General features: G+C 39.7%; 2 protein-coding genes across 2 annotated transcripts in view; one reads left to right on the top strand and one right to left on the bottom strand.

Moving 5' to 3' along the window:
- Window positions 1-256: 256 nt before the first annotated feature.
- On the bottom strand, window positions 257-17,912 carry Eif2s2 (eukaryotic translation initiation factor 2 subunit beta). Its single transcript, XM_055602275.1, has 9 exons — window positions 17,749-17,912; window positions 12,350-12,527; window positions 11,710-11,813; window positions 7,490-7,625; window positions 6,567-6,667; window positions 5,885-6,033; window positions 4,371-4,427; window positions 1,405-1,490; window positions 257-724 (listed from the first exon to the last, which is right to left on the bottom strand). The coding sequence occupies exons 1-9, from the start codon at window positions 17,761-17,763 to the stop codon at window positions 549-551; spliced, it is 1,002 nt and encodes a 333-aa protein (XP_055458250.1). The 5' UTR covers window positions 17,764-17,912; the 3' UTR covers window positions 257-548.
- A 116-nt stretch (window positions 17,913-18,028) lies between these two features.
- Asip (agouti signaling protein) overlaps window positions 18,029-26,449 on the top strand; it is a 118,372-nt gene continuing 109,951 nt past the window's right edge. The window contains exons 1-3 of the mRNA XM_055602391.1: window positions 18,029-18,082; window positions 18,368-18,877; window positions 19,355-19,452. Of these exons, the coding sequence (XP_055458366.1) occupies window positions 19,436-19,452 (17 nt within the window). The 5' untranslated portion in view covers window positions 18,029-18,082; window positions 18,368-18,877; window positions 19,355-19,435. The remainder of the gene's footprint in view (window positions 18,083-18,367; window positions 18,878-19,354; window positions 19,453-26,449) is intronic.

The raw sequence follows: 26,449 nt of genomic DNA, 5'->3' as shown, positions 1-26,449 counted from the left end.
AGACACTTAAAACAGGCTGGTGTCCCATAACTTGTGCTCCAACCACTCTCTCAAAGGAAGTCATACCTACTCTGGTAGTGTAGTTCAAGAGAAGGTGAAAAGCAAACTAGCTGCCCAGCTCCACTATCTGCCAATATTCAGTTTCTGAGGACAAAGAACTTGCTGAAGCCCAGGAATCAAGGTTTTGTTTTGTTTTTTGTTTGCTAAATTTAACGAGCACTTTATTGTAGAAAAGAAAACCGGAGGACAGATCAAATTGAAAGAATTACTGTTATAATAACTTTAATTTATCTTGCATTTTACAGAAGTCTATGAACGATTTTTAAAAAGCACCTCCTTACCATCACGCTCTGACAGGTGTTAAAGTAGGCAACGAGTATGTCAACAGCTTCAGTATCGGCATCTTGCAAGGATTTCAGATCAATCACTCGCCAAAGAACTTGGCAGCTTTCTATCTTGTTTTTAACTCAATGGTACATCCACTCTGATGGTAACCTGTCCAGCCAGCTCTCCACCACATTTTGGAAAAATCAATGGTGATTAGCAAATTAGTTAGCTTTGGCACGGAGCTGTGCTCGCTTGCCTGTGACAGCCTGGAAGCCAGTTTTGATACTGGCAACAGAGCATCGAGAATGACAAGTTTCACACTGTAAGAAATAGAGTCGGGTGTCCTTCTGTAGGATTGTGTCCGGTGATCTGCATGTGTGACAAGTGACGTATTCCTCTGCAGGAAAAACAACAAAACATTATTTGCTAGACATAGTAAGGAAGAGGTTCCTGCTTGCCCACAGATATGCATCTACCTCATAAGCCAAGGCTCAGAGGACAGTTTAACCCATCCAGATAAGGAAGCCTAGCTAAACATACCTATTTTACGGGTATCTTCTATAATGCCTTTGGCAGTAAAATACAGGTTGAAAGGACTTCAAATGTCCCAGTTAAAGGTAATTTTGCCAGATGCCTATTGTTGGTGCCATCTACTTTTGTCTTAAGTGAGAACAAGACAGGGCAATTTCTAAAAGAAGAGGTTATGAAGAGGGCCTGGGACAGGCCAAGCCAGAATTAGGTTTCTCTGATTTGGTTTTTAGTCCCAGAATCAGCAGCAGAGGCTGTATCAACTCTTTCTAATTTCCCCCTTGTTCCTTTTTTTTTTTTCTTTTCTGAGATAGGGTCTCTCCCTGACTGTCCTGTAACTCTATATGCAGACCAGGCTGGCCTCTAACTCAGAGATCCACCTGCTTCTGCTTCTCAAGTACTGGGACGAAAGGTGTTACATTTCCCATTTCCCATCTTTAAATTTTTAAGGCTTGTTCTCCCAGGTTCATTACAAATGGCTCTCCTCAAACACCACAGCCTAACGAGACCATTTCAAAATGATGTGATAAAATTCAAGTATACACTTACTGATATATCTTCTCAAGACATTTTCTATCTGTTTCTGTTGGAATCTTCCTTTGATTACAAGTTGGTTATTACCATCTATAGAACCACTATGAAAGAAAACAAAAATTCCATCATTTTTACTTGCTCCCTCAGGAAGAGGGAGCCAAATTCCAACATCTTCATACTCAAGAACTTCAATAGTGTAGGATAATTTCTAGGGTCAATGTGTTTTACTATCTGTTCCTGCAAATTTTATTTCTATCTCCTCCTCCCCCACCAGAAACCTGCGTCCCAGGCTAGCCTCAGCCTTCCAGGTGCTAAAATTGCAGCTTTATACTACTCTACTTGATCTTAAAATTTTCTGTCTTTTGTTGTTGTATTTGTTTTTCAAGACAGGTTTTTTCTGTTGTAGCCTTGGCTATCCTGGATTTGCTCTTGTAGACCAGGCTGGCCTCTTACCTCAGAGATCTGCTTGCCTCTACCTCCCTGATTGCTAGGATTAAAGTTGTGCCACCGCCATGCCCAGCTAAGAGTTCATTTTTGCAAACATTTCATTCTTAAGTGTATGTGTATATGTCTGTGTGGGGGTATGTGCATGTGACTGCTGGTTCCTATGGAAGCCAGAGAGGTGTTGGGTCTCTAGGAACTGGAGTTATGTGGTAGGTGGTTGTGAGGCACCTATCTCAAATCCTCTGCAAGAGCAGTATTTGCTCTTTTGCTCTTAACTGCTAGGTCATCTCTTCAGTCCTTCAAATTTATTTTTGAGATAGGATTTTTTTTTTTTTTTAATTTTTATTCATTTTATGTCAGTTGGTGTTTTGCCTGCATGTATATCTGTGGGTGTCAGATCTTGGAATTACAGACAGTTGTGAGCTGCCATGTGGGTCCTGGGAATTGAACCCAGGTCCTCTGGAAGAACAGTCAATGCTCTTAACTGATGAGCCATCTCTCCAGCCTCCAAGATAGGATTTCTTTATGTAGTCTGGAACTTGCTCTAGGCTGGCCTCAAAATCAGAGATCCACCTGCCTCTGCCTCCTGAGTGCTGGGATTAAAGGCATGCACCATTACTACTGAGTTCCTCAAAACTGTTTAATTTAATGACTTACTCATATTTCCTAACATTTAATCCAACTTGAACTATCTCCATTAACAATCAGATTTTTAGATCCAAAACAAACTTATCCCTTAACTGGGTTTGGTTGCCGAATCAACTAACAAAGAAAAGGAAAGTTTTACTGAATGCACAACGGCAAATATATTAGGAGGGTATAAATATAAAAAGGCTGCATGTTACTTTTAAAATTCTGAAATCAAGCACGGTCATATTCCCAGAATGTAAGAGGCAGAAACAGGAAGATGGCCACAGGTTTAAGGCAAGCCTGGGCTACACACTGAGCCAATATATAAATAACCTAAGTCAGATGTAGTGGTGTGAACCAGTAATCCCACTTATCATAGCTCAGGTGAGAGGATTATTATGTGGACTTAGGAATTCAGAGCCAGCCTGGGCAGAAGACCCCCATCACAAAATAAAAAACCAAAGCATTACAGTTTGATTCATTACCATATGATAATATAGTTATCATTGTGAGTTCTATGTTAAGAAAGCTGTTACCAAAAAAAGTAAAATAGAAATTCCATATTGTCAATGATGAGCTTAATGATTAGAAGTGGCTGACAAACACTTCAGAAAGTAAAGATCCTTGTTCAACATTACTGCTTGCTGAAAATGATAAATCACAAAGTAAAACAAAGGTCCAGCAGAGTTAAATTTATTTGTTCCTATCTTAACATAAAGTAGAAAAAAGAAAGAAAAAGGAAGGAAGGAAAGAAAGAAACAAGGAAGAGAGAAAAGGAAAAGGAATTTTCCTAACTTGGAAATATTTAACCCACTAACCATAAAGTTTACTAGTTGTAACTTACTAGAATTTATCCTACCACTATAAAAAGTCCAGGTTACTCAGAGAAAGGAATGGCTACTTTTCCTTCCTTTCTTATTTATGCTTAAAATAATAAGTGAACAAAAGCCATAACTGTGTAACAATTCATCCTCCATGGTCAAGCAGATTACTTGCTACTAATACTGTCAAGCACAACAAAATCCAACTTGAGCTTCAAGGCAGTAGGAAAAGCACAGAACATTGTAATTATATCTATATTTAAGCTGAGACACAGGTATTAAATAAGCACTCTAAGTCAGAGATACGTAGACTGGACTTTACAGTCTCACTATGCTACAAACCATGTAACCTACAACTCTTACCAGACCGGTTGTCAAACTTGACCAAAGGAATGTTATTTTCTGCTTCACGGAAGTGTATGAAATGGTATCTACAGCAAGCAGTACTTGGTATATGCCTTGCACTCTCAGGTAATCAATGTTAGATGCCATTGTTTATTTATTTAAACAGACACTTGTAAAAAGGCATCTGTTTGGCCCCATGAGCTCCTGGCCCCACACACGGAAAGTGCTAGTTAATTTCAGACCTTGGCTTGCTGGCCTGCTTCCTTTTTTCATTCATTTCATTTAGATACCTGTCTGCCTCTGCATCTGTGCTAGGATAAAAGGTGTGTGCCACCAATGCCTTGCTCAGACCCTGGTTTTAAATGGTCTCTCCCCATGCTACTCATCACTTTGTAAGCCTTCCTTCATCAAATAGCCTCTTACCAATCACAAGAAAAAAGCTGACCTGAGAAATGAGTTCCTCTGAAATCCTCTATTCAGCCAAAAGGACGAAAGAACTCCAAATAGTGACACAAAACTCTATAAACATGGTAGTACCTGCAGTACTCACTTCAGACACCAATGGCCTGTTCATATGAATCATTGTCAGCTCCATTCTGCATTCCCAAGGAACCAAACTCCATTTCCCATCTAGCCTAAAAGTTCCTATGGTAATCAAGATGAATTTTTTTTGAGCCTGTTCAAATTACACAAGTAGTTCTTTTGTGTTGAATAGTAGTCTTTTTGCATACTGTTTCTTACCTTGTACCCAATTCTGCCAATAAAAATGCAAGGAGATGTTTGGGTTGACGATGTAATCTAAAAAGAAAATTAAATACTTATCTTTCATGGAAACCCTCAACCCCCCCCCCCCAAAAAAAAACCAAACCAAAACCATGCTGTTTATTATTTCAATGTGATTACTCAGTTACTAGGAGAATCTCAGTGCACAGCTCTCTTACACATAGAAAAAAGGATATATGTAGTACTGGCTATAGTCCCAAGGGGCTGAAGAAGAATGATCAACCTTAGTTTCAAAGCCAACCTGGGGCAGTGAGTGCCTGTCTCAAAAATAAATAGGCTGAATAGGCAGCCAGTAGATAAGACCACTCACTGGTTGTTCTTCTAGATGAACTAAGTTGACTCTCAGCGCCCATATGGTAGTTCAGTTATCTATAACTCCAGTTCCAGGGGATCTACTTTTCTCTTCTGGCCTCCTTGTTACCAGGCATGCATGTGGCACAGACATACACGTAGACAAAATACCCATACACAGAAAAAAATATTTAAAAACAACCAACAGAAAGATATATGCTACTTTACAGTTGAATGCTTATGAACTATCAATGTCCTATTTCTACACACACCTACCAAGTAAATACCTAAAAGCATGAAAGCACTAAATTCACAATTAAGGTTATCTACCTACTAGTTTACATGTAACTGCCTATCTACCAACTAAGTTTACATGTAACTTCATTTTCTTTGCTGTGTCTTTTCTAATTTCTAGTAAACATACACTATTGCTGTCATCAGCAAAAAAAGTTATTTTAAAATGCCAGAAAAAATTAAAAATTAAGTAAATACATTTAAAAAAATGACAGAAGTAATGAAAATTGGTTACCTCTTCTGTAGCAAGCCAAGTATGACTTATGAACTTGAAAAACAAACTTGCCAGAAAGGGCACAGCTGAGCAAATTGAGGAAAGCCAGGCCCAGGCAATGAGCTGAGAGGGACCCTAGCACAGTATACAATGGTGACTAAAAACTAAAAATCTTACCCACAGAGTCCTGACAACTAAGGAAGAAGCTTAAATTCAACTACTTCCTCAGTTTATTATTTATTTGGCAGGCCCACCCCTGCCTGGCTAATAAAACTCCCAACTCTTCCTTGAGAATTATATCCAGCCTATTCCATTCCTGACTCTGGGGTTAGGATATACCCCATCCTCAACCCACAGTATGTATGGGTATTTCGCCTGTACATCATATTCCCTGGATTTGGCAGTTGTAAGCTGCCATGTGGGTGCCACTGAGTCATCTTTCCAGCCCCAGGACCTACTCTCTCACCAGGAAAACTAACTTACTTTTCTCATTTTTAGATGCCAAAATAAAATAAGCTCTAAGAAAAGACAGACATGAACTGTGACCTCCCTCAACCTATGCCCTATATTTATACTTTTTCAACCTATAAAAAAGATAACAGTAAAGATAGTTAACATCTCAAACACCCCACAAAAATATATGGTATTATATATATGGTACTAGGCAACTTACAGTTTACAGATATCTGTAAAATTGACAAAGGAAGTTTTCTTGGTTCCTACTCGGACAACCTGCGGAGGTTTCATAACAAATTTCCTCTTCTCTCCAGCAACCATGTCTGGATTCTTTTCTCTCATGATGTTGAATACTCGGTTCAGCAACTTTAAGAAAAAGATGGAATTTAAACGAGTGTAAAGTTTTTACTTAAGACACTTTGCCTAAATAAAGCCTTTTTATTTTTATTAAATACACACATGAATCTATGTTCTGAGAACTTCTTGAGAGCAGCAACTCATTACTAACCAAGAACTGGGCCTTTATGGATGCTCAGTTATCCCTGCTCTACTGATTTTATGGGAAAGTATATGACACATTAGAAAGACTGAAGAAACTCCAAATAAGCCAACTCCAGACTATCCTGACCATAAACTGGCCACTTGTCACCAAAGCTGCACTGATTCCCAGAGGGCTCCATACCCTCTGATGAATACAACAGTGACAGCCTCACTTTGAGCAAGCTGCCCCATGAGATAGTATCAGCAATTGTCATGCACTGACTGCACGGCCTACTTAGAATCTGTTTTATCCCCAATCTCTATCTGTGGCTCTTCCAATGCAGGGAATCTATACCCTCCTTTTCTCTGAGTTCAAATCAATAGCCCTAACCCCCTTCTCAAAAAGGAATTTATCTCACCTCCTCATATGTGTAGTCTCTTTCTGAGCCTGCCCAAGCAGGCCCAGTCTGGTTACTGAATGAAATGCCATCATCTTTTTTGCTGTCTTCATCTTCTAAAGCTATAGATAACAAAAAGAATGAGCAATGGGCTTTGATCCAACAACAAAGGGGAGTACAGATCTAGAGAATGAAAGCTTCAGATATTATCTTTCCTTTCACAGTGATAGCTATAGTAGCTTCAAGTACAAAGACCACAGAGAAGCCCTTTCCCTTTATTGAAAAGAATATTCTAACTTCACACAAAAGCCTTTAATGAGACATCCGTGATAAAAATGTTTCCTAACAAACACAAGACAAAACATTAAGTGCTTAAAGGGGAGTCCAACTATTTTCAAACCTGAGAAACCTGTTATCTATAAAACCCAACTGTTAACTATATTAAAAATTTCTAGCCAGAGCCAGGTTCAATGGCATACGTCCATGATCCCAGCACTCAGAGAGGCAGAGGTGGGCAGGTCTCTGGGAGTTCGAGGCCAGCCTAGTCTACAAAGCAAGTCCAGGACAGTAGAGAAACCTGGTCTCTCTACTGGTTTTGAAAAACCAAAAATCTAAAAAAACAAAAAAACAAAAAACAAAAAACAAAAAAACAAAACAAAAAAACAACAACACAAAAAACCTACAGCATATAAACTACAAACACTAAAAATTTTAAACATTAAAAACTCAATTACAATAATTTTCCTATATGAATCAGAGATTTTCATAATTGTTATTATACTTTAATAAAACCTGCTCTGAAATCTTTTATGTATATTTTAGTATCATTCAGTGGAAATAAAAGGCAAGACAAATATTTTTTAAAAGCTCTTCATCCCAGCCAAGGAGACCCCGAGTAAAGGCTTATGTAACTTAAAAACAAGATGCTGAGTTCCCAACGTTACCTTCGTCTTTTTCTAGTATTTCATCTTCATCTGGGAATTTGACATTCTTCTTCTTCTTCTTCTTATTGCCAAGCATGATATCAAGGTCATCCTCTGGCTCAGCTGGCTCTTGAGCATCATTGTCAATCTTAATATCCTAAGAAATTGAAATAAGTCAACATTTTGATACTAAAACTATTTTAATGACATGGACACATGTCATTTTAGAATACTTTTTCAAATATATAAAGCTAAAATTACAGATGAGAAATGACTCTCCCAAGTAGGCCAAACTGCCTCAAACTCTGTCAAATATTTAAACTGAATTATTCAATAATTTTTTAGAACTGTTCCTCTTTCTTCAGCTCTTTTTGTCAGTCTCAGGATGCTGTTACTTGTATTCTAAACTGGGTACCACCTGAATCACTTGAGAAACTCTGAATCTTTTGTCTTTTGACTGACCGGCCACATTCAGCAGGAACAGGGTTCAAAAGTACTTTTAAGTTTCTCCACCCTTCCCATACTATATTTTATTCATATTAAATGTTTAGAATAGGTAAACATTTTTCTGTGTAGTCTTGGCTGTCCTGGACTTGCTTTGTAGACCAGGCTAGCCTCAAACTCATAGAGATCCTCCTCCCTCTGCCTCCCCAAAAGCTGGGATTACAGGCATGCGCCACCACACCCGACTTACAGGCACGCTTGTTTTTGCTAATACTTCCCCTCAACTTTTCTCTATTCCCCTTAAGTTTCTAAAGGGTCAATGGAAGGGAGTTTCATACTGACAGTAACTGCATGGTTATTTTTTGCACAATTCTCTAACTCCCCAATACAAATTAGGTACTGTTTTACTGACTTCTAATACAGATTACCTGGAGTAATTTATCAAATATTCCATGTTTAAAAACTTGACTTCATTGTTTATGGGCTTCCATTTCAGACACTAGTAGTGTTATCTACACTTTTGCTAAGCTACAGATTTGAAGACCTTCTGCCGCTATTCAGTATTTTGCTAAAACTCACAGCAAATCATCAAATTTTGAATAAGATTAACTGAGGAAAGGCCAAATAGAAACAATGCTTAGGAGAAGCTATAGGGAGTTGGGGGGAGGTCAAGAAAAGCCCAGTTGTAATGGAAGTTTTGGTTTCTTTGTAAACTCAGTCATTATGTAAATGTTTCTGTTTTAATCCCAAGTGTAGGATTTTAGTTGGGCTATAGTTTGTCCACAGCTGTTAATTGTCTTGTGCCGGGTGTGGCTTTTGCCAGCTACTAACAGCCTTCCAAAGTATGGCACAGAGAGGGGTGGGGTCTAGGGCCCTGAGGATATAAATTGAGAGCCCAGAAAGTGGTGGTGTGCAGTGTTGGCATGTAGCGTGTAGCAGTTTGCAATGACCAGAGAGACAGACGGTGTGGTGGTCTGGGGCAGAGAGAAACACTTCAGGGCCCAGTAGTTTGAAAAAGATGGCTGGCTGCATTTACTGTTGATGTAGATTGGTATAGGCCTAAAAGAACCCCTTGACTCTAAACAGCCAGAAGAAAGGGTCCAGGACTCCTCTCCCCCTAACTTTCTCTCTCCTATGTAGGGCTGGGAGGTTGGAAGGGAGGTTGAGGCCTAAACACACCAAATAAAGAAGAGTTTTAAAAATGAGCACTATACCTAGCATCTAAACAAGCTACCCTATTGGTATTTGTTGAGGTTACCAACTTGGAAGTTTTTTTTTTAACTCTGATCATTTAGGTGTGACAGAACTCAATGTCCACATTGTCTGTCCATCCTCAGAGGTAGCAGGGGTCATTCAAAGTTCCAAACCCAATTATGGCTTGATCTTCCTAGTGACTAACCATTCTTAGAAACTATCTGGACACCAGATCTCCCAAAAGCAAAACACAGGTATTACTTTGAAGACTTAGGAGGTTTTCAGGAGTTGATCATGGAAAGACCAAATTACTTTTATTACATTTATTACATCCACTCTGCACCAAACTTTGACTAAGTTGCTGGGCTTAGATCAATAGACACCTTAAAAGAGGGAAAGACAGAATTCATGGGGAATCAGGGGCATGTGATGACTGGGTAGACACAATCCAGCCTGACTCCAAGGTTACTTGGAGTAGGCTTGAATGTGAAAAAGGCACATTAAGTCCTAGAGACAACTCATAAGCTCCACAAAAGAACAAAGGCCCAGCCTCAGTTTCTTGGCTTCTAGTTTCTCATCACTTTATCCTGCACCCTCTAATCCAAGTATATTACCAACATGATCATAATTACATTTTTTTTTGTGTGTCTGTATCTTAAATAATTGTTGATAATGGCTAGAGTAATTTTACAGATCTTAGCAGATAAATTAAAACAGATGGGAATAAATGAAACATAAACATAGTATCTTAAATCTAGCCAGGTAGCATTGGTGCCACATTAAATCAACCTACGGTATTAGCTAGGTACCCTACAAACAGAAAATCAAATAATGACCTAGTCTCTATGAGAAGTAGTAAATGAGAAACTTAGAAATGCTGAATATAAGCAAGTACACACCAGCAAGCTTGTACTTAATCTACACTGTGCCTGACTAAGATACTTGTAACATTCTTTCAGGTGCTAACTCCAGAAGCAGAGAAATCACTCTTCAGGACAAAAAGCTTTTTTTGGGGAGAGGAGGGGAGCAGGGATGGGAGATTCAGCCATTCAAGTCAGGTATTAACCAAGATCACAACCATCTGTTACTCCCACTCAGGGGATCTGATGCCCTCAGTAGACACTGCATGCATGCAGTGCACCATCTCATCAGACAAAACACTCATACATGTAAAAAAAAAAATCTCAAAAAATATTTTTAAATAGTCTAAATTATCCTTGAAATACCTCTGGGGAAAAACAAACAAAAACACCAGTTTAAAAAAAAAAAAATCTTACACCCCAGAAAACCGAGCACACCGACTCACTGCAATCACCAATACAACTCCAAATAGATTACTGAGTAAATTACCTATTACATTTAGGATACTCATCACTTAGGTTTCAGCAAATTATCTACCAAAGAAAAACTTTAGTGCAGTAAAAACCAAGGTCCTTGTATATGACTGTTGATGCTCTTTTCACTATGAACATATATTTGTGAATATACATAACAAAATAGACACACAAAATTACTCTATGCTCATTTTATAAATATATGTGTGGGCTTTGTTTGAGGGATTCTGGGGCAGGGTCTCTGTGTATGTGATGTATGCATATGTTAACCTGTGTCAGTATAAACTTGTCCCTGTTTATGTGCAGAGGCCTGAGGTTGACTTCTGGATATTTTCCTCTACCACTTCTCCATATCTTTTTATTGACTGTCTGGATAAACTCTAATTGAGTTCAGAGATCTACCTTTTTCTACCCTGCCCAATGTCAGGGTTACAGGTGCCTATTGCCAGACAGCTTTTACAATGGTCTTAGGAGATCCGATTCCAGGTCCTCTTGGTTGCCCAACAAGCACATTAGCCACTGAGTGATCTCCTTAGCCCCGTATCTTTAAAATGGTAGCTCTTGGGCGGGAAGAATATATTCACACATCTGCCTCCTAGTCACCTTCCTATTCACTTATCTACATTGTACTCAAATAATTCTTATATTTTTGTATTGGAAATCAAACCAAGAGGATGACAATTATATACATGATCGGATCAAGCACACGCCACAGAATTAGCCATAAGTCAAGTTTTCCTATAGTGTTACTGCCATCATCTACCACACCAGATGTTTTCTGCTGCTACTGAAAGTTTAACACAAGTAGATATAGCAATATTTGTTCCTCAATATTTCTTAGTTATAGAGACATCTTTCCTTAGCCAAACAATTTTATTATGGTTAAAGACATTTTCTGAACCCACTGCAATGACACAATACGATATAAAAGCCCTAAATCCTGCCAACTATAATCTTTTATACCATGTAGTCAGATACAATCCTAAGAAAACTTTGCTAAACAACCAAAGCAAAGTTACCAAAAGATGAGATGAAAAGGAAACAGTTATTGGCAACCTTTCCAGAATTCCAATTTTACCTTTAATAAGAAAGCAATAAATACAAGCCAGGCACAGCAGCACATGCCTATAATCCCAGCATTCAGGGAGGCAGAGGCAGGCGATCTCTGAGTTGGAGGCCAGCTGGATCTATAACTCAAGTTCAGGACATCTAAGGCTACACAGAGAAACCCTGTCTTGAAAAACAAAACAAAAAAAAGGATAATACTACCTTTATACCGTCTTCAGCTTCATCAATATCAAATATCTTTTTTGTTTTTTTCTTCTTTTTCTTTTGATTAAAGAAGTTCAAGTCATCTAAGTCATCAGAAGCATCTAAAAATAGATTAAAGATTTCCAGTTATTTTTTTTTTTCAAGACAGGGTTTCTCTGTGTAGCCTTGGCGTCCTGGACTCACTTTGTAGACCAGGCTGACCTCGAACTTACAGTGACCCACCTGCCAGAGTGCTAGGATTAAAGGCATGTGCCATCAAGCCCGGCAGATTTTCAGTTATTAACAATAAACAGGAGGCAAGCATCAAGTTGAGTAATGCCAACTCCTTTCTCAGGTATTCCTGTAGTAGTCCTACCACAACCACCAAAGTTAGAGTTTTGAAGAAACTGATAAGCCAACCAAAGCTTTCTGGCATTATCTGGTTAGGTGCCCAGGCTAAGAACATTAAACTCAACATTCGGACCATGTTATATCAGAGAGCGCTTCCTGACACAATCTCCAGGACTATCCCACTGTAACTCTTCACTTTGTCTAACCTCCTGTCCTACCCACCTTTTATCCCTCAGTCTCTGGCTCTAGCTCTACCAAGTGGAGGAACTAAGGCTCTCACAACACTTGTGACTAACACAATACTCACCTTTTTTCCTACTGTCCTCTTCATCGGCTTCCACATCTTTGTCTTCAGTTGGTTCTGGCTCCACTTCTTTTGTCTCTGAGGGCTGAGTTTCTTCTGTCTGAGCATCACCTTCTTCATCTAAGATAAAAGGCTTCTTCTTCTTCTTTTTCTTTTTGCTCATAGTAGGATCAAAAATCATCTGTTTAAATATAAAAAGGACCAAGTGATTATTCTTAATGAAGCTCACATTCCAAATATGCTCTATTCTCAAGAAGCATATTCTTAAAGAATTGGATACATTAAAATGCCATCTCTGAGGAGATGGCTCAGAGTTTAAAAGCACTTGTCCCCCATCACTTGCTTATTTGCATACTCTCTTTCACAAGCAATATACACGATTAAAAGGCACAGACACACAACAAAAATACAAAAGACAATTTACAGAAAATCCATCTAACTTCCTTTACATTATAAAACACAGGGAGAACTCACAAATGCATTTTAACTTGTAAGCTCTCATAAACTTATTATAAACACTTCATTTTTATTTTCATGAGCAAATTTAGACCTGACCAAATCGTGAATCTAAGAAAAGGACTTTAGCAACAACTTATGTTGCATTCCTCATTTACAATGAGATCAACATTGTCTAGCTGATAATCTAGAGTAGCTAACAGTAGGTTAGCTTGTCTTTTTTTAATTTTTAAATTTTTATCTGTTGAGTGTTTGAGAAGTTGCAGGGAAAATACAATCATGATAACGTATGAAACTATCAAAGGTAAACAAAAAATCCTAAAAACCTTAAATTTTATGCTGAAGTTCACATCATTCTTATCTTTTAAGGAAACCTAGCAGCAACCCTTACTGTAAGAAAGATTTCTAAGGAATCTTTTACTATTTTTTTTTGGTTGTTATAGAATGTAAAATGTTCACAGGCCATTTTCATTTAAATTTGCACTGCAGAACAAGTGAAAAATTAATTTCTAACCTGTAGACTGCACTGAATCCTTGAAATAATCTGAACATATAAGGGCATATTCCTGCTAGTGAAGAAAGCAGTCTTTTAATCAAACAGAATTAGAATTCAAGTCCAAAGTATTTTTTTCCTACCATATTTAACCTTAGCTTAGCATTTTGTTCATTGTGTAGTGATCAAAAGCACACGTCAGGAGTCTAATTACCTTAAGTCCAATCCTGACTCTAACTCATATGTGGGTTATCCTGTGTTTCATCTGTACAATGGAGATAAATGAAACCATAACAAAATTACTGGGATAATCAACTATCTGATTGCAGTTATAACTAACACTGATTCTTTCACTGAAACTTCCTCAACTAAGGATAATTTGACTTTCCAAATATAACATAAAATGTTTTTTAAAAATCCCCAAATCAATTTTAATAACTATAATTCTTTAATGTCCATCCCAAGTACAGTAGGGAAACTAAGCAACACTGAAACCAAGCAATAGTCTGTAATAAAGGGTGACTGTCAAATCTGCAAGGCATTCTGTAAATTTTCATAAAGCACCACTACAAAAAACAAGTCCAATGGTGACTTACCACAGGGCCTGAGGTCACCCTACATGGAAGGAATGCTGCCATTTGTCATAAGAGTTCAAAAACACAGCTTATCTGTGTTCTTGAAGTAGGAAGCCTTAGTACAAGGGCAGAAGTACTGTAACTTTGATTCTGCAGCACTTACAATCCACTCATTTTTTTCAAGCCTAAGTTTCCCTGATCTACTAGTAGGTTTTTCTTTTGTTTTTGTGGTTTGAGACAGTCTTCTGTCAAAAAGGCTGCTCCCAACCCAAGTGCTGGGATTATAGGCACACACTATCAATTGCCTTTTCACAATTACTACTTATCAAGACAGATCAAATATGGGAAAGATCCTAAAATGAGCAGATGATAAGCTTCAAATTACCTTTTCATCCCTGAAGAAAAGTCTTATTTAGGTCTATAATAGGTAGACTGTAGCCTAGTAAAGGCTAGTAGTAAACAGGCAAAAATCTCATGCCAAAATAACACATACTGCAACTACTTTCCCAGAATACGTAACACTTAATATATTAATACTTAGTTTTGTTCACAACAGTTACTTGCATAAGGAAATAAGAGAGCCTAAGTCAGCACCCAAAGCAGAACTCCCAAATCACAAGACCATACTCAGCAGCTTGGGATACTGAAAACTTGGCTTTAAAAGTTTCACATTAAACCTGTAATCCCAGCACTTGGGGAGGCAGAGGCAGTGAGCTCAAGGCCAGCCTGGTCTACAAAGATGTCCAGGAAAGCCAGGGCTACACAGAGAAACTCTGTCTGAATAAACAAACAAAATTCTTATCAAGTTGGGTGGTGGTGGTGAATGCCTTTAGTCCCAGCACTTGGGAGACAAAGACAGCTAAGTCTTTGAGTTCGAGTCCAGCCTAGTCTACAGAGTGAGTTCCACGAGAGCCAATGCTATACAGAGAAATCCTGTCTCCCCAAAAAAGTTTTCACATCTGACTTTCAATTTAACAGCTGACTGCATTCCAAATGTTTTGAGACTATACCTACAAGGAACCATTAAGACCATTTAAGTTTTGTTTTGTTTTTTCCAATTTGGTTTTGGTGCTACTGGGGACTAAGGCCTTTTGCTTAGCACTCTGAGAATAAGCCACCCCCAGACTTCTTTTAATTGTGTGTTTGTTAAGGGGGGTCTCACTACACTGTCCTGCTTAGCCTCAAACTCCTAGATATCCATCCACCTGTCTCAGTGTAAGCTGGATTTCTGGGATTAAAGATGTGATCTGGCTACAATCAAAATTTTTTTTTTTTTAAGCTTTTTAACTTTCTCTTGCAAAAATACCTTACTGGATCTGTGCAAAACCCTATCATTCTAACATCTTGTGGATGGAACTTGAGAGTAAGAAAGTCTTAGATACTAACATGCTTATTAGGCCAGGGGGTGGAGAGTTGGGGGGGGGGGGGGAGGCCCTAACTTGATGACAAATTTGGACCAGCCCGGGTACACAGTAACACTTCTCAAAACAATAAAACCTTAAAATGGTCTAAATATTTCTGAATGCTTGCACATTAGGGAATCTTTCCTTCCTTACTAATGAGCATCTACATTCCATTGACACTTTTTAAAGTTAATAGCTTTATTTATTAGGTTAAAATGAGTCTGTTTTAGTGTGTTTGTGGCTTAATTACCTGGTTTAAAAAAAGAATGTGTACACTTTATGTCAACCAATCATTTAAAGAACAATTGCTTTTTTTTTTTTTTTTTTTTTCCTCGAGACAGGGTTTCTCTGTGTAGCTCTGACTGTCCTGGAACTAACTCTGTAAACCAGACCGGCCTTGAACTCAGATATCTACCTGCCCCTGCTCCTGCTCCCTAGGCTTGCGCCACTGTGCCCAGCTTCAACAATTTTTTAAAATAGCCCTTACTTCTCTATCATGCCTACCAGTCAGAATAACACACTCTGGAATGTCCTTGGAGGTTTACAAGTCACTTCCAAGTATAGGTTTTTAGTTAATCCTTATAGGTTAGAAGTCATAAGTATACCTGGTAACAATTCCCTAGTCAACAGCACGAGGTAGACCAAGATCACAACCCATTTTCATATCTCCCTCTACCAGTAAATGCCACCTGAGAGTAAAGCCAAAAACTAGGGTTAAATCCCACTGAACTTATCACATGGCCTAACCTCCCTGGTCCCTAATTTTCCATTTATAAAATGAAGTTGTACTGACGGGTCTAACAGGCAACCTACACGCTTGAGGCTTTCAAGAGACTGCTGCTGGTATGAATGCTGGTTCCACCATTTCTACTTGATAAAATCCTGTTCATCCTCACCCCACACCTTTCAAAAGATCTTATTACCAAAAAATAAATATATCTCTCAACAACCCCGTTTCTGTAGGTGTTATCTATTACCTCTTACTACATCATAAGAACTGTACCATAGAAGCAATAGACAGAATACAGCCGTTTATAGGTAAAGTTATGAAGTTTGAAACACGAGTAGAAATAAAACAAGGGTCAAACACTTCTTAGAACTTTTCTAATACATATTACAGTAGCTAAGAGCAATGTCTAACATGTCTTTCAAGCAAGAACCATCTATCTCCTTCAGACTTAACTACTCAGTAGTTAGGCCTGTGAGGGCCTCCGAGTCATTTAGATGGAGGCAGTTTTGCAGTACTGCACTAGTAGCTCAGCCACTTGGAATTTTATAAGCATTGTACAACTCTAAGCTTCAGTTTTCTCATCTCCAAAATGGACTAACAGGACCTTATTTTACACAACTGTGAAAATCAACTAAGCCTAGGAATCGGTTCCCTCCGGAATCAATCTCTAACTCCTTAATGCAATTTTCTAAGCTCTCCAGAATCCAGCCAGCATCTACTTCAACCAAACTGGTGAATACTTCACTTTCTGTGAGCACTTTTTCCTTTCTTGACCATAAATGCCTTTTAATCAGTTTTCTCACTGGCTGAGAAAATTCTAATTTCTAACGCCTACTCAAAAAGCCAGCTCTGTGATAGCCTCCACCTATTCTTCTTAACCCTCTCCAAGGCCTATAAGTAAATCCCAAATTCTTCATAAGGTACTTTCTTAGAGGAAGGAAGCTTTTATTGGAGGCTTCTAGGTCTAATGTTAAGCAATATCTAACTGAGATAACCCCAATCTCTTTTTAAGTTATTTCATTTAGTTTCATGTGAACTAGGATAAATCTGGAAAGACAAAAAGTAAAAATGAGACAATAAAACACAGGACAGGGCTTGAAAATTTTACTGAGAACCAAGCCCAGTGGAAAAAGACAGGTTCGCAGCCGGACTTTCCTGATCACCTTGCCGGTTAAAGGAAACTTCAGGGACTCGCGGCAGGAAACTTTCCTCGAAGGGTGGTCACTTTGAGACTACATATCTTTTCCTACGGCTCACACCCGTATTGAAGCCTTGCGCTGGGAAAGGGAGTGCGGTATCCGCCCGGAAAAGCCAGCCTACAAAGTTTCTAACGACGGTGCTCCACGGGAACCAAGGGCTTCTCAAGAAACCCTGAGCCCCCGGAAATGAGAGCCGAGGCGGCAAGGTTTAGAAGAGATTGCCGGGGCCGCCGTCCCTAATTTTACTTAATCGGGGAAACGAACTGGGCAATCAAACCCTTTCAGACGGCGACTCAACATGCTTTCCATTCCGAAACGCCGATCACCGAAGGAGGCCAGCCTCGACGACGACGCCCTGAGGAGAGCGGATGAGGCCAAGTCTGAGGACCTAGAGTCCTCGCCGGCTCCACAGCTCCGGGACGCCTAGGCCCGGCTGCTCCACATGGCGGCCGCCGAGCGCTAGGCCTCAGGCCCGGCTTCCCACACTGGTGTGGGTTCGGCTTCCTGCCTCAGTCCTTAGCCCTCGCTCCGGGCTCAGGCTCTCACCTCGTCCCCAGACATGGCTGTTGTTGGCGCGGGTTCGGCACGGATGAGAAGTCAGGCCGGTCGGCTTCAGACGCCGGAGTCAGCGTAGCTCCTAACCGATACTTCTCACAGCACCGCGCTAGGCTCTTGCATCAGCGAAAGGGAACGACACCCCGCCCTCCTCTCAGACGTTGGAAGTGCGCCTGCGCAGAACTCCCCAACGCGCAGGCGTACAGTAAAGCTAACCTTCCACGATTCCTGTGGCGCGAGTTACCAGGCAACTCCCGGCGCCGGGCATGATGGGACCTGTAGTTTCTCTAAAGACGGGAGCTTGTGCCACAGCAGTTCTGAGGCGGTGAGCCACTGATTTAGCTTCTGTTAGGAGGTTTAGGTTCTGCGCTGTTGGTTACCTCAGCGTTTCGGAGAGTGCTGTGTTGCTTGTAAAGTGAATTGAGGGCCTCCTTCCGGGTTAGGTTAGTGAGACTCCAGTATGAACCCGTGGACTGATTTTTCACACATGCCCCTGGGGTGTTCTTGTATTCGAAGAATTCCAAGTGGAAGCTGGAGAGTGCACCTCACTAAGGCGTTTTACTTCGCGAGTTTAACTTTCCTGCTTTTTACTTAAGAAGTTTCTTTCCAGGTTCTCCAGAGGAAAACTGAGCTAAGAAGACGTCCTCTGAGGAGAAACAATCAGCAAGCTACAGTCACGAAGCTTCGAAATACAATCATAACTCGCTTCATGAAGGGGCTATGTTGAGAAATATGTAGAGTAGTAATTAACTTGTTGACGAACTTCATATCACACAAGAAAAGACGCTACAATGTCCTAGGCGATATACTCTTCTCGGACCATTGATTTTATGTCCTTTTTTGGAAAAAAAAAAAAAGTTTCCTTATACGGTTCATGACTATTTGTTTACGAAGTCTTTGCTAGACAGTTCTGGATGCATCATCTATATTTCAGCTGCCACTTAGGGAGATCTCCCTGTCTTCAGTGTCATCCAGTCAAAATCCCGGAGGATACACTTATAGTTAGACGAATTGTGCTTGTAACCACCAGGAATAGCAAAGCATTACTTCAAAAGAATGCTCAGTTTGGACTTCTCAGGCGACTGAAGGGAGGGTTCAAGTAAGCAGATGCTATCAGAAGGTGGGTGTGATTATTAAGTTTTAAAGCTTCTTGCATAAAAAGAACCAAGTGAGGATTAAGCTATGATCGGTGAAAAAGACCCTCATATTACAAGAGATGGGTATTTAGTTATTTTTGTGGTTGGCAAAATGTTCTTTTTGGTTTGTTTTTGTATTCATACATTATTTCAGAGTTTGTTTTTCATTTGAGCTGCTGAAATCAGAGTGGTCTGTCAGAGCTGGGAATGGTGGTACTTACCATCCTAGCACTTAAGAGATAAAGACAAGAATATCAATTTCATGACCAGCTTGGATTACATAAATTCTTGTCTTTTTAAAATTTTATTTGTTTGTTTGTTAGTTTATGTACTTTACACAGTTCCCTCTTCCTCCTCTCCTAATCCTTCCCCCACCGCCCCCATCCACTCCTTCATTTCTTTTCAGAAAAGGGGAGGCCTTCCATGGATATTCAGTAACACTAGGCATATCTTCTCTTAAGGATCCCAAAGGCAGACAACAGAGTCAGAGACAGCCCCTGCTTCCAGTCCTACATGAAGACCAAGCTACACCACTGCAACATATGTGCAGAGGCCCTAGGTCAGTTTCATGCGTGTGATTCTGTCTCTGTGAGGTCCTGTGAGCCAAGATTAATTCATTCTGTAAGTTTTCTTGCGATGTCCTTGCCGGTTCTGACTCCTACAATCCTTCCTCCCACTCTTCCGAAGGATTCCCCAAGCTCTGCCTAATGTTTGGCTGTGAGTTTCTTTTTTTTTTTTTAATTATTTATTTAAATTTATGTTATGGACATTAGTGTGAGGGTATCAGACACTTGGAACTGGAATTACAGACAGTTGTGAGCTGCCATATGGGTGCTGGGAATTGAACCCCAGTCGTTTGGAAGAGCAGGCAGTGCTCTTGACCACTGAGCCATCTCTCCAGCCCTGGCTGTGAGTTTCTACATGTTTCCATCAGTTGCTGGGTGAGGCCTCTGTGATGACCATTATGCTAAGCTCCTGTCTGTGGTCTCTGGTGCTGGAGTGACCTCTTGGAAAGCAGCCAGAGTTGTGAGCCAGAATATGGAGCCCATCAGATAGGATAAAATCTTGTCTTAAAGGAAAAAAAAAAAAAAAACAAAAAAAAAAGAGTGGTACACACCTTTAATCCCAGCACTCAAAAGGCAGAGGCAGGCAGATCTCTGAGTTCAAAACCAGCCTGGGATACAGAGTGAGTTCCAGGACAGCCAAGTTACACAGAGAAAGCCAGTCTCAAAAAAAAAAGTTTTAGTGGGTTGCTTTGTTTTGTTTTTCCAGACAGGGTTTCTCTGTGTAATAGCTCTGGCTGTCCTCGAACTCATCCCCACCCCACCATGATAATAATGGACCAAACCTTTGAAACTAAGCAAGCCCCCAGTTAAATGCTTTTGCTTATAATAGTTGCTTTGGTCGTGGTGTCTTTTCTGTCAATAGAACAGTGACTAAGACACTGAACAGAATGATCACCTGAGTTCAGTCCTGGAACTGACTCCTAAGAGTTGTCCTCTGAGAACAAGTACACTATGGTACTTGTGTGTGCCCCTACTGATAATAATAATATAAATTAAAATTAAAAGAAAAGATCTCATGGATCTTAGTCCATCTTTTTGCTTAGTAAGCAAGGCCGCACATCTTGTGAGTGATGTTTAACTTATGGAAAACCTAACATAACGATTCTACCCCACATAGAAATCTAGGCCTATTTTCCCCAATTTATCTGTGAGTACTTCATTGCATGGAGCCTTTAAAAGTTAATGTTGGTGTAGAGAGGAAAGTCACTGAAATATTAATGGAAAAATCTTGTAACTCCAAAATCAAATTTTTCTTTGGGTTGATCTAAACAGAAGATAAAATGAGAGTAAGGATCCTTCCAAAAAGTCTTAGGTGGGGTTATCTCTTTGGTTTTTGGTTATTTAAGACAGGGATTCTCAGTCTCCCATTTAATCCCAGCACTCAGGAGGCAGAGGCAGACAGATCTCTGTGAGTTCGAGACCAGTATGGTCTACAGAGTGAGATCCAGGACAGCCAAAGCTTCACACAGAAATCCTGTCTCAACAAACAAAGGACATGGTTTCTCTGTGTGTTACCATGGCTGTCCTGGATCTCACTCTATAGACCAGACTGGCCTTGAACTCACAGAGACATGCCTGCCTCTGCTTCTGGAGAGCTGGAATTGAACATGTGCACCACTATGCCTATAACGAGTGGGGTTACCTTGGGAGAAACACATGGGTGAGAATTCTTTTTGCTTGCTTTGTTTTGTTCATTGATGCCAGGTTTTACTATGTATCCTAGACTAGCCTCAAACTCAAGGTCCTCCAGCCTTCACCTTGAATTCTTTTTAAACATGTTTATATCTCTTTACTTATTGGGTGTGTGGGTGTGAGCGCACGCCATGCCACGTGTGTTGAGATCCAAGTAAACTTTTCTTTCCGAGGAGGGGGTAATAATCCTTTCTTCTATTTCTGTGTCACAACTATCACTTGTAGTATAGCTATCTATACTGAGATCCGTGGGTAGGATCTGTGTATTGTTCATTTTTCTTTGTTTTCCCGAATTCCAGCACATATCTGTGAATGAAAAACTCCAGTGAGGTGATAGATATAAGGACGCATAACTCAGTTGCCAGAAGTCTTAAATCTTGACCAGAACCTAATTTCTTAGACAGTGGGAAACTTGCAGTTGTGTTCCTTGTGGAATAACTGAGTGTAAATGTAGTCAAGAAAAGAAACGTGTTTTACCTTCTCCTTGCATGACTCCTTGTAAAGGGGGTGATTACATTCTTAACAGATCTGCGGTCTCTGGAAGGACTGGTTCAGTGTCCCTGTTATACACTCTGCACTGTGTGTGAATAGATTGTCACTATTCAAAGCCCGCATATCTCCCTTGCTCTTGAGAGGCAACTCCCATCTTCTACACACTGCCCAGTATGTTAGGGATTCAGTAAGTGGAACTGAAAGAATGCACGAACTAGTAAGTCAAATAAAAAATTTTACTGTCTCCCATCTTTGATAACGTAAGCCCACCCTCTCAAAATAATTTTGTCACTATTTCCTTTTTATAGCTTTTTTCGAATAAATCCATGCTACCACAATTTTGCCCATTTCTGTTATAATTTAATACTTATCAATATTATTGGATAGACATTTTAATGCTTCTTGCTAATTTTTTTTTGAGAGAATGTCTGCCTGTGTATCTCTGGCTGGCTTAGAACCCACTATGGATGGATGGCCTTGAACTCTTGGGTAATCCTATTTCTGCCTTCCAAGTGCTAGAATTATAGGTATGTACCACACCTAAACCAATGCATTATTGTTTTAGACTACATCTGTCCCCACCTTCCAACAAGCTTATAATGTTGTAACCTGTTTAAACCCTAGAGCCCCTCTGTTGAGACCTACTTTAGTTCTTAGCATAACTGTAACTCTTTTGTTAACACCTGCAGTCGCCTTTGGCATATCAGAAGCCATTTTGCCTCCATGTCTCCGTTTTGATTATAAGGTGAAATTAAGTTCAAGTTCTTAGGCCCTAAGTGCCTGAGACCAGGATACAATTCAATAGTTCAATACCTGCTTCTTAGAATAAAATAATAAATGATAAATACATGTTTTGCTTGAGTTAAAGATAAATGTGTATACTGTTAGAGTTAAGCCTGCAGCATCCTTCCCAGAAAACTAGAAAGACCCAAGAGCTCCCCTACCCTAAATTCCAGCCAATCAGTTTAAAGTGCTTTTGTCTAGCTACCTAGACACAATACACTTGGAAAAAAAATTGATTGTTTGGCTAGTCAAAATGATGTAATGCTGTCCTACCCCATCACTTCCTACACCTGGTTACCTGGTTATGGTTTTTCGTATTTAAAACAAACAAACAAAAAACCTGCCTTAGAAACAGACCTGCATCATAGTCTGGCTCCAGAGCTCAGGTTATGTCCCTGACCAGTCAGCTTTTGTTCAGTATTTAATGACCTTCCATCAGTCTGAGTCTGGTGTTTGAGTGGAGAGGTCAGTGTGTGGCTATTCCTGAACTCATAACAATAAAACTCTTTTTTCCTTCTTTAGTTTTTTGAGATAGAATTTCTTGTAGCTAAACTAGTGCCAAACTTAGTATGTAGCCAAGAATGATCCTCTTGTTTGATCTGCCTTCCAAGTGCTGAGGTTAGAAGCATTTGCCACACAACCAGCCCTAAAATTAGAGTATAGAGAACAAGTATTACAACTATGCCCCCTAAAATATAGTTTGTTGTTTGTTTTGAGACAGGTTTTCTCTGTGTATGCCTGGCTGTCCTGGAACTCTGTAGACCAGGCTGGCCTTGAACTCAGAGATCTGCCTGCCTCTGCCTCCCAAGTGCTGGGATTAAAGGTGTGCCCTGATATGTCATAAATCTGGTAGGACTGTCATGCTGTAAATCGTTGGTGGTATATCCAGGGCTATTTAGTGTTTTGGTATCTTAGCAGAAGATTTTGGGTAAGCCACAATGAGATTCTACCTTAAGCTCATTAGAATGATTACCAAGAAAAGAAACCAAAAAGATTGATACACCAAAAAAATGACAAGTGCTATCAAGGCTATGGAGAAAATGAAACCCTTTTGCACTGTTTGTAGGAAGGTGAAATGCTGTATCCACAATGAAAACAATAAGGCCGTTCCTTACAAAAAAAAAAAAAAAAGGTTAAGTAGAATTACCACATGATTCAGCAATTCTGCTTGTGGGTATATAGCCAAGAAAACCAAAAGCAGGATGGTAAAAGAAATATTTGTACACCCATGCTCATAACAACATTATTTACCATAGTCAAGAGGAGGAAGCAATCTAACTGTCCACCACTAGACAAATACACAAGCAAAAACGTGGTATGAACATTCAATGAAATTATCACTGAACTTTTAAGATGATGGTCTGTTAAACGAAGCAAGCCAGTTTAAAAAAAAAAAAATACTGGGGGCTGGAGAGATGGTTCAGTACTATTTTTCTTGCTGCCAGCATTTTAGTTGCCTGTACAGGGTTGAGGCCTCATGAAATGTCCTCATCCACATTAGGAAATCTATTGGTGTCCTCCTTGTTCAGGTCATGTTTAGGCAGTCGTATTGGTGACACTTCATGGGTGTAGCTTCTGATATTTCTAGGAGACACAATATCACAGCAAAGAGAAAGAACCACAGGCAACTAAGAAATGCTGGAAGCAAGAAAAATAATCTTCCTCAGCGAAGAGCGCACCAATCGGTTATCCAATACCAAATGGTTAGCTTTGAAAACATGTATACAAGTAACATTATATAGAATAAGCAGGCCATATCTACGTATTTAAGAAACACATATACACATAATTGTGTAACAAGTAAAGAAACTCCCTGTTCCTCTGGCTCTTAAATCTTTCTGGCCCCTTATTGGTAATGATTTTTGAGCTTCAGGTACAGGAGTTGTGTGATGGCTGTGTCAGTTGGTGCTGGCTCCACAACTCTGCATCTTAATCAGTTATAGTTTTTGTAATGGTTTCTTTCTGTTGCAAAGAGAAGTTTCCTGGATGAGGACTACATTTATCTGTGAGTGTAAGGACAAATATTTAGAATGTAGTTAGGGATTATTCAGGTTTAGTAAAATGGTGGTTGTAGGTTCTTCTTCAAGATCTATGACTTGACTAGCCCTGGGTACTTGGCTAGGTTTCTAGTACAAGGTATGATTTCTCTTTTGTTGACTGAGTCTTAAGTCTAATCAGAGAGCTGTAGATTACTGCCAAGGCATGAATGCCACCACTGCACCCTTAGACAGGTCCCAGAGACTTCCAAGCTAGATATGACTTGATAGCCTCTTTCAGAGGACTAGCTTTCTTGGTACCAGAAGGTACCCTGCAAGCTTCCAGAGGAGAGAAGTAACCAACAGTTCTACCCAGCTAGAACACCTATGAACCATAACACTGACCAGCAAAAACAACAACAACAAAAAAAAAAAACCAAGTATCTTCTTAAACTTTTATATGAGGTACCCAGAGGAATAAATTTCATACTGGTTGCCAGGGGCTGATAAGTTCAGAATAGTGCTGGTTAAGATGCATTGTTGGCATACTTTCAAAAAACTCTGTTATTTACATTTCTTACATCTCCTTCTCCCTCCTCCAACCCAATCCCTTCCAATACCCCAACACTAGGAGAGAGAAAGGGTTAGTGGGAGTAGGGACACAGTTCTTTTAGCTGCTGGTTAGGGTCGTTCAGTTCCTTGGAGGCAGTCCAAACCTCCTTTCAGATCTCCAGCTTCTTGTCTCATGGCATCAACAGCAATCAGGAGCTGCTGCTGCTGCAGGGGGAAGCAGCAGCAACCTGTTCTTTCTCAGAGCTTCTCCACACTCTCTGGGCTCTGGAATTTATTCTCTTTCCAGAGTCCTCAGATTTAAACTATCTGCAGCTGGCAAAGAGCTTCCTCTCAGAGCCTGCACGAGGTAAATCGTTTGCTACTGTGGACCAGTCTGAATCAGTCCCACATCCCACACCTGGGATTAAAATTAAAATGTTTATTATATCCATAACAATGCACAGAACTTTAGTTTATAGAATGAAAAGAGTTCTGGAATTTTGGGTAAAAATGCAAAAACTCAACTGTGCAGTTAAAAATGGACAAGATGATATGGTATGTGTATTGTACCACATTAAAAAATTTTAAATTTAATTCTACAAGAAAACAACAGAGCCAACTAACTAAGGCCCAGAGGGACTTGTTAAGACTGAAGCATCAACAAAGGTCCATGTATGAACTGGACCCATGCAGGCTGAGTAAACTACGGGTAGCAAGGCAATAATCAACACCCTTCCATGGCCTCTGCATCAACTCCTGCCTCCTGGTTTTTGCTTTGAATTCCTGTCCTGACTTCCTTTGATGATAAACAGCAATATGGAACTATAATCCAAATAAATCCTTTCCTTGCTTTTTTGGTCATGGTGCAGCAATAGAAAACCTAACTAAGTGTGCCTCTTGCTTAATTTTAAATCAGGATAATATGCCTCACAGTTCTGGCTTTTATGAGGCCCATATAAAAAAAGCAAACAAAACAACTCTTATGACAATGTTTTGATTAGTAGTTTTTACAGCGTTCCAGCATCCCTAGTCTTAATACTCATTACAAGTTTCGCGTCTTATTTTGTAATGAAATGTTCCTGGAGTTGCCTCAGCCGAAGCTTGTGACCACTTCAAAGGATCTGTGTGCCAACCCTCCTCAATCTGGGTTATACACCTTATAATTTGGCGCCAGGAAAACAGCAAATAAACAACTTTTATGAAGACTTTTGATGATCTAATGCAGTTTAGCATTAATGGAGGAAATGTAAATCAAGAATTCTCATGTTAATGTTCAAAAAGCTGGTCCCAAATTAAAGCTAAGAGAAAGAATTAACATCAATTGAGTATCAGTTGAATGTTGGGGCCCACAGGAGGTGTGTTACCTGTGCTATTTTATTTAGTAGCCACTACGGTCTGTCCAGGTTGATAAAACAGAAAGTAAAGTTGTAACTCAGAATTATACAATGAACAAGAGGCAGTGGTGTATTTGGGATAAAGGGCTGAACGACTGAAG

The sequence above is a fragment of the Psammomys obesus genome, unplaced genomic scaffold, assembly GCF_907164565.1.
Source record: "Psammomys obesus unplaced genomic scaffold, mPsaObe1.curated_primary_1811, whole genome shotgun sequence".
In the NCBI taxonomy this organism is placed as follows: domain Eukaryota; kingdom Metazoa; phylum Chordata; class Mammalia; order Rodentia; family Muridae; genus Psammomys; species Psammomys obesus.
The sequence above is the reverse complement of the archived record's forward strand: the minus strand, read 5'-3'. Positions and strand labels throughout refer to the sequence as shown.

Coding starts and splice junctions, on each gene's coding strand:
- Eif2s2 (XM_055602275.1), bottom strand. Junction 6,034..6,566: donor GAGACTACACATATGAGGAG/GTGAGATAAATT, acceptor TTTTTCTTAAAG/TTGCTGAACCGAGTATTCAA. Junction 4,428..5,884: donor TTTACAGATATCTGTAAACT/GTAAGTTGCCTA, acceptor TTTTCTTTTTAG/ATTACATCGTCAACCCAAAC.